This window comes from Dermacentor silvarum, unplaced genomic scaffold (assembly GCF_013339745.2).
Source record: "Dermacentor silvarum isolate Dsil-2018 unplaced genomic scaffold, BIME_Dsil_1.4 Seq134, whole genome shotgun sequence".
In the NCBI taxonomy this organism is placed as follows: Eukaryota; Metazoa; Arthropoda; class Arachnida; order Ixodida; family Ixodidae; genus Dermacentor; species Dermacentor silvarum.
Genome location: NW_023605710.1, coordinates 18,767 through 26,840, shown reverse-complemented (window position 1 = coordinate 26,840; position 8,074 = coordinate 18,767). Strand labels below are relative to the sequence as shown.

General features: G+C 51.4%; 1 protein-coding gene across 1 annotated transcript; it reads right to left on the bottom strand.

Annotated features, from left to right (window-relative positions):
• Nucleotides 1-266: 266 nt before the first annotated feature.
• On the bottom strand, nucleotides 267-716 carry LOC119434605 (splicing factor 3B subunit 4-like). Its single transcript, XM_037701717.1, has one exon. It carries the CDS (start codon nucleotides 714-716, stop codon nucleotides 267-269), a length of 450 nt encoding a protein of 149 aa, XP_037557645.1.
• Between the last annotated feature and the right edge of the window lie 7,358 nt (nucleotides 717-8,074).

Below are 8,074 nucleotides of genomic sequence, written 5' to 3'. Positions count from 1 at the left end.
GGTGCTGGATTTCTACTCCCGGTGCTGCGGCACTGCTGATCGCAAGGTCTTTTCGAGCCAGCGTTGCCACCATCGGGTGATCCGGGTTCGTGTACAGGCAGTAACCCTCTATGGGTCTCGGTCGCTTCCCCACCTCTTGCAAGCAGATGAGGTCGGGAGGAACTAGCGCCGTCTTGATGTATTGTGTTAGTGTCGCGTGTTTGTTGTGTAGTGATCGGCAGTTCCACTGCCACATAGTGAGATTCTCTTGTTGCCTGATTGTGTTGTTAGCCATGATGAGGAACTTCGGAGGTTGTGGTATCCTCAGTGTCAGTGGTGTCCATGATCTTCGCGCTCAGCTGGCCCGAGGCGAGGCTGTGTCGTCGTTTGCGCGGCCGTTGGAACTTCTGAACTGAATCGTCTACATATCGTTTTAGTTCTTGGAATTCCGTAAACATCTGCTGCATTTGCGCTTGTAGTTGCTCTTGCATTTGCTGAAATTGTTGCTGGATTTGTTGCTGCTGTAATGCAAACATGTGTTCTACTTGCTGCAGTGTCACTTGTGTTGTCGCATCTTGTGGCGAGGATTGTGTTTCTGTTGGTGGCCGCTGTGACAGTGGTTGTTGTGTTGGCTGTTTTGTTTGTGTCGCAAGTGGTGGTGGTGGTGGTTGTGCTTGTTGTTGCGGTGTCGGAGTGGGTGGTTTGGATTTAAGTTGATCCATTTGCGCCGTGAGCATAGCTACCTGTCGCTTGAGTGTTTCTACTTCTTGCGTTTTACCGTGTAAGATTGCTTTAAGTTGTCTGCCCTCTGAGATGGCTCGCTTGTATTCCTCACTTTGCTCGATGAATTTGGTCGTGGAAGACGCGACTCCCGCCCAGCTTACCTGTGCAGGTGTATTCTTTGCATTGGTCTTTGATCCCAGCTGCTGGCTGTTGCTCGTCGAGGTCCGGGATCGGGAACTTTGTTCCTGCGTACTTGTGGACTGGGTGAAGGCGGCAGTGCGCTGCGCGGATCTGGAGCGGGATCTCTCCGTGCTGGCGCTTCTGCTTCTGTGGCTTTGACCCGCCCTGCTGTCTTCTTCCCCGTACTAGGAGGAGAACCATCTTTGTGGTCTGGTGTTCTGCGGACGTGGGGTCCGCGATGCTCGTGGTTGTTGCGGTTGCTTTAAGCGTTTGGTGCAGCTCTTGTCCCCGGTAAGGTGGGCCCCCTCGCACGAGGCACATTTAGGTTCACAGGGGTGTCCTTCACTTGGGTTCACGAGCCCACATATTTTGCAGATTCGTAGCGTAGGATTTGGGCAAACGTCCGTGCGGTGTCCCTTGCCGCGACATAGCTTGCACACTTGGATGGTAGCACGAAAGGGGTGACACAAGAGCTCTCCTCCGTAATAGTATACGGTTCTCGGTAGTATGGGCCCGCTGAACGTAAGGGTGGCACTTTGGGTATCGCCGATCATGCGGGCCTGGATCAGCTCAACTCCTTGCGTGCGAATCCGCATGTTGGCAAGCAGGGTCTCTGACGGAGTGTGTCGCGGTATACCATGCACCACCCCTCTCAGTGCGTCTTCCCCGGTGGCCGCGTATGCTTTGACAGCATGGGCTGCGTCGTTGATGGTCAGGAGGCGAAGTCCCGTGCTTTCATGGCCACCTCTTGGTGCGGAGTAGAGAGGATGGCTATGTTAGAGCCTGGCTTGATTCGCAGGAGAAATTGTTCCCCAGAAAACTCATGGTTGCAGGCTTCAATGATTGCTGTCGCCATTGCTGGTGTGAGGATGTTGCGTAGGGGCATGGAGGAAGGAAACCCCAGGAGAGGCCCTGGCCAGCACGAACGTATTGGAGAAGGTGTGGCGGAAGTCACGTGCTGTTTTTCGCAAAGGAGCACTGGGACGGGTACCCCAAATGTCAACGTTGCCATGGCAACCGAGCTCCTGAAGCTTTCGCTGCTGCTCTCGGTCTCTGAAAAGTGAGATAAGATTTTTCCGCCGGTGTCTTTCCCGCAGCACCTTTTGTTCGCGAGAAAAGCTGACTTTGGAGTGTGGTGTGTCAGCTTGAAATGTGTGTTTTACGTCTGAGTGTGAGTGTCGGCCAGCAACAGATACACTCAAGCAATCACGACGCGGGTCTTCGTTGTCTTCTTCAACATGCCACGGAAAAACACAGGAGCGCGTCTGTTTCCCTAAAACTGCTACAGAAGTTTTGTAGGCTTTGTTTTGACGCGCGTCAGGAGCACACACTTCCGGCGGCTCGTAACAATGCAAGTTCAAAGTTCGCGCCCATCTGCTCCGGCGAGCTGCAGAACCCCTGATCATGCCCCTGATTGGAGGCGCAAATAGAGGTGGCACACCAACATGGCTGCACTTCCGGCTTCAAAAAAGTGACGTCAGGGCCTCTCCTGTTTTGTTTCCTTCCTCCATGCGTAGGGGTAAGCCCTGATGCGGTCGTATGATGATCTTGAAATCGTCCTTTGGTAGTGGTGGGAGCTTGGCTAGTTTTCTTCCTTTCGGAGTGGGCGGTCTCTTGGTGTCCGTGTTAACTTCGAGCTTGTCTTTGGCCGGCGCTTTGCCGCGCTTTCGTTCCAACGCTTGTTGCTTCCGTTGGCGTAGCGTTAGCACCGTTTGCCAGTCTGCATCATCATCGGGGGGGTTGGTGGAAGTTAGAGTAGGTCCGCTCACCTCCGTATGCTTGGTTGAGTACCCTGTCGACGTGCTGGGGCCGGTGAGGTCCATTCCGTCTTCGTCATTTGATGCTTGCCGGTGTAGCGTTCCGGTGCTCGTGAAATCTCTAGTTGCTTCCGTAGCCATGGTTAGGTCAGCTCCGAGCCGGAGCCCGTGCCGCCGGCGCAGGCGTTGCCGGAGCGCCTCGTAGGCGTTCGGGCTAGCGAGAAGACGACGAACCGTGGGAAACGGTGAGAAGGCCACTTCCCATACAACTCCCGGTGAAAACGGCCCGGGCAAGGGCGGCTGGTGAAGGTCGCGGCGTTTCGGTGGTTGCGGAGCACGCTGACGGCACGTCCGTTCACTTCGGCCGACTGATTGGAACCTCTCGAGACAGGAAGAGTTTCGTGGCGGCAGTTACAGCCACCGAGGGAACCACCCCACGAGCGTCACCTTGAACACGGAACATGCCAAAGCGGCAGAGGAAGCGGGCATAGCACTGGCCCTCACACAAACCAAAGCTACATACGTGATCTGCGATTCGCAAACGGCAATTCGAAATTTTGCAAATGGACGCATCTCGCAAGAGGCGTATCTTATTCTCCAGCGACATCCCATACACCAGGAAGAGGCCGACTTCGATAACCCAAGGCACTTGCTATGGATCCCGGCACACACTGGACTGAGCACCCCCAACAAAGCGGCTCAGAGCGTTGCTCGAGGCCTCACTTACCGAGCATCATCGGCGGAAGAGTCCCCGCGGGGTACTGCAAACATGACCAGGTTCCACGACATCACGACACACTACCAGTTACAGAGACGCGTATACCCATTCCCTAATGCTACGTTAGACAGGACGCAAGCAGTACACTACAGACAATTACAAAAGGATTCTCACAGAAACCCCAGACTCACGCACGCCATGTATCCAGACATGTACACTACAAACATATGCACGTCGTGTGGCGAGGTTGCGACGCTTAATCACATGCTATGGGAGTGTCAGGATTTAACAAACAATTCGGGCAGTGCTGACCCCTCCGTCTCTTCCACCGCCAGCCTCCGCTCGCACTGGAAGAAAGCATTGTTCAGCTCGAACCTGACAGCACAACTCTGGGCCGTCCAGCGAGCCGAGGAAGCCGCTACGAGACAAGGTCTCGGAACCGCGTCCGCGGCGGGTGCCCAGACCCACTAAAAAGACGCCGGACTCGAATCTGATTGATTTCAAGATAAAGCTTACGCTCTCTCTACGGCTTGACAAAAGCTCGGGTATCCCGAGGCAACTGTGGCAAGCAGCTGCAAAACGAAAACGCATTTAGGAAACTAGAAGATCATCCACTGAGTGAACAGACAATACAGGAACACCGTCCCTACCGACCATCGGCTTAGAAGACAGTAGAAGCACTTATTTCCTTTTCGAGGACGACTGGCTCGTGCGAGCGCCTTTGACTGCGTATATTGTTTTATGTGCTCACACTCACCGCATTCCTTTCTTTCTATATGTATCCTTTCTTTCTATTCCCCTTTTGCCTTCCGCCAGCGTAGGGTAGCCAACCGGACTATTTACTGGTTAACATCCCTAACTTCTTTTTATCTCTCTCACTCACTCACTTTACCCTTATACTGTTTTATACAGTATAGGTTCGATGTCTTCAGGAAGCGTATTGCTTTTCCTCGCTATTTTGTTCCTGAGATCTAAGTGACTGAAAACAGAAGTTAATAGTTAGTCTGCGCAGCGCTGCAGATTTTGGTAAGATCACTTTCGCAAGTGATCTGAACGACAGGTGAATCTTCCGTGCGTCATGCAAGAACAACGCCGTTTCTTGTCCAAACCAGTTTTCAACAGTGTTCGGGCTTGCGCGTTACGTCCATTCCCTGTATTATTTTATCTCGGAACTCAAGTGTTCGTTGACGTATGCGGAGGAATGCTTGGGTAAACCTAGTGAAGCGTCTGTCAGCTTCGCCTTGCGTACTTTATGAAGCAATTTGTCGCGCTTGTCGCGGCGCTGACACTGTGCGATAATATTTTGCTTGCTTGCATCTTTCGTTGAGCCTGAGTGGCACACGTCAACGTCCACACGTGTTATCGGCTCACCGATGGCATTGTCAATTTTATTTAACGTACCTGCAAGGTTTTCATTTGGCTGTTTTACTGCTCCTTTGATTTCGAGGTTTCTGTTGCTCGAGTACTGCTCCGTTTTCTCATTCGCGAGGTTTGTTTTGCAATCTGCCTGATTCTTCTCAAGGTTAGATACTTTATGCCGCAGCGCTTCGTTTTCTTTCTTGAGAGCATCATTTTCGGTAACGATTGCCTGAAGTGCGCGGTTTTCATCAATACCTTTGATAATTAGATCCATGCCTTCTTTTTTTCATTTCATCAATCTCTGCGCGTAAACTTCTTTCCTGAAATCGACTCTTTTCTTCTAGTGGTTGTTTTCAATTCTTCCAATTAGATCTTAATTCCCCCTTGAAATCATTGAGTAGCTTTGTTAGTTCCTGATTCAACACAGACTAGAGGCGAGTAAAGAATGAACGTCACAGGGCCGCAGTGACAGCAATGCAACGCCATAGCAAGCCATGCTTTCTGTTTAACGATCGAAGCAGTCACTAACCTGTAATGCACAGGGGAAACCATATGAGATGTTGCCCGCAGCGCTGTCACTGCTGCCTTAAGCAGGCTTAGAAGCAGGCGCCGACTTTATAGTCCTCGAAGACCATGTGATACGGGTGTCAGTCACCCTTCGCGCCTGTGTCGCGTCTTTTCACTGCTTTTGGTGATGCGCGATCAGCAAGGCACGTAGTAGATGATGACTTTAGGCCATCCGACCTAGCGATTTGTAATGCGCAGAGGAAAGCAGATCAGCTGTTGCCTAAAGAGCTGTCACTACTGCCTTCCATCACTCAACGTCAATCAGGGGTCTAAAACATGCTGCCAACGATGCACTTATCTGCGGCCCGCGTGGCTTTTTGGAGTTTTCATCCTCTTACCCTTTAGGTTGTCCAAGGGCTGATAAAATGCCCATGCACGGCCCATGGGGAGCTATGTAGTCTTGTAGTTAGATGGGCCAGTAGCCGAGCTGAGTTTGGATATGCTTGTGGTGGTGTCGGTCGACACTGTTCTTAGTGAACAGTCAATTAGACGCGGGCGCTATACAAGTCAAAGTACACTGAACGAAACATTCTGCCCTTGAAGTGTTCGGCAACGGGATTTACTGTGTTGATGGAAACACAAAAGAGATACTTTCTAAGAGGAAGTGGGTTTAAAGAGTTTTTCCCGTTCACACACGAGCTTTCATCCAAGGATGAAATCTGACGCTGATTGCTCTTCTTTACGTTGACGTTTAGGCTACAGCTGGCTCAAAACGTCCGTGACATCACAGTCGGTCTTCATTCACGTAGGCATGAACTATGGCGAAACAGTGAGAACACACAAGCAAAAATAGGAGACCCTCCAACAAGAACGTCTCATTTGCGCGAGCAGAGCCCATCTTCCATGAGAATATAGCTTAACCACGTAGTAGCACTTCTTTTAGGAAGTAGAGCAGGTAAACCCAAGTTGAAAAGAAATGCCTACACATTTGCAGGAGATTACAACGCCAGATGTAATTTGCAAGCGCGTCCTTTGGGCAATTCCGCCGCGTGCTCTAAAAAAGCTCGCTTGACCGCAATTATTGTCTCTCCGCATGCACCAACAGATGGCTTCCTTAAACGAAGCTGACAGCTGGGCTCGAGGATAATTAAGCCCACATTACCTGGATACAACTGAAAGTATAAGCAAAAGACATGCACGCAACAAAAGAGTAAACGAGCACAGCGCGCCTATAGCGTCACTGTCATACACCCCGTCAAGGAGGCGCCAACGCCGGGCCAAATTCCAAAGCCGACTTATCAGCTTCCGAAATTAGCCCCACGAAAGCAAGGACAATTAATAAGGGGGCCTCGGGTGCCCCAGCGAGCGCCGGTTGTGGTCTAAAGACCGAGTGAGAGCCCAGAGTTGTCAGAACACAACAAAATATATTCATCAAACAAGGCAGTTATATACACACGTGCACACTTCGACTAGACACGTCACAATACAATTCAGATGGGTATTAACAAAACACTGGAAAATAATTAACGACAAGCATTAAGAGTCCAACACGTAAAGTACAGAATGAATAGGAACACAAAGTGTCCAATCGTATTCACCTGTGCTGGTCTTGAGCCGGACACCCTCGGCGTAGCTCGAGGCAAATATCGAAGAAGAAACTTCTTCTGGAAATGCAGACGCTCGATGAACTCGTCGGTTAGCTTGCCGGGGAATCCCCGTCTTCCGCACCTCTCTTCACCGGCGCGGTCTGATCCCCCTTCCGATTCCCGCACGGCGCTTTTATTGCCTTCGCCGGCACTCCTGGAATCTTCGGTCGGAGATGTGATCCCGTAGCATGAACAAAGCCTGGGAATCTTTGAGACGTTTCTCGCGTTTTCGAACGCGGCCGTCGGAGCGTCGTCGAGGAGGGTGGTGACTCATCCGTAGGCGCAAGCCGGGTTGCCGTTCTCCGTTTCTCTCTCTCTGCTCGCCGGGTGAGAGGTTGTTTCAACACACACACTCTCTCTCGCTCGTTACCGTCACCTTCGCGTATCTTGTTTTTTTTTTTTTTTTTTTGCTTATAGACTCCGTTGATCGCATCGGCTGTCTGTGGCGTATGCGTTCTCTCCCTCTGTCGAAGCTGCCGCGGGGCCGGCTTGTTCTTTGTTGGCTTGAATGACGCGAGGCACGCGCTTAGATTATGCGCTCTTATGTGACAGTCACGCAATACAATTATGGCTACAATTTGGACCAGTTGGTTGTATACATTGTCTTGAATAAACGCGATGTTTTGCACACGCCGAGTGGGGATCGTACAAGAGCGCGATATGTGGTGTGTGTTCCAGTTGTTTTAAATTGCCACTTATGCCGAATGCAGCTGCGGTGGTCGCATTCCCATGGGGGGGGGGGGGGGGGCGGTGCGAAATTGCACGTGTACCACGCATTAAGTGCACGTTAAATAACCCCAGGTAGTCAACATTAATGCGGAGTCCCTCACTACGGCGCGCCTCATATACAGATCGCGGTTTTGGCACGTAAAATTCGAGAACTGCATTAATTTTAATCTTAGCTACCGTATACAATAGCGCCAGGCTTTCCTCTATTAGTTCTTGTGGGAAACTCTGTTCAAAATAGTTCCAAAAAAATCAGGCTGTTTGCCAAGTTGACATTGTTGCAACTGAACTGTGAACACGAATGGAAAGAGTCAGCGTGGCAGACCCTCGCAATGGGTGGCCGCTGTCGGCAATGCTCGCGCGGCTCAGCACCAGCGTACATGCGCGCAGCGCGTTGCCGCAGGCCTCAGCCGGTTAGATGAGCTAGCGCACGCGTTGAGTGTCGCGCTCGAGGTGCACGCATGGGTGGCACGGGCGGT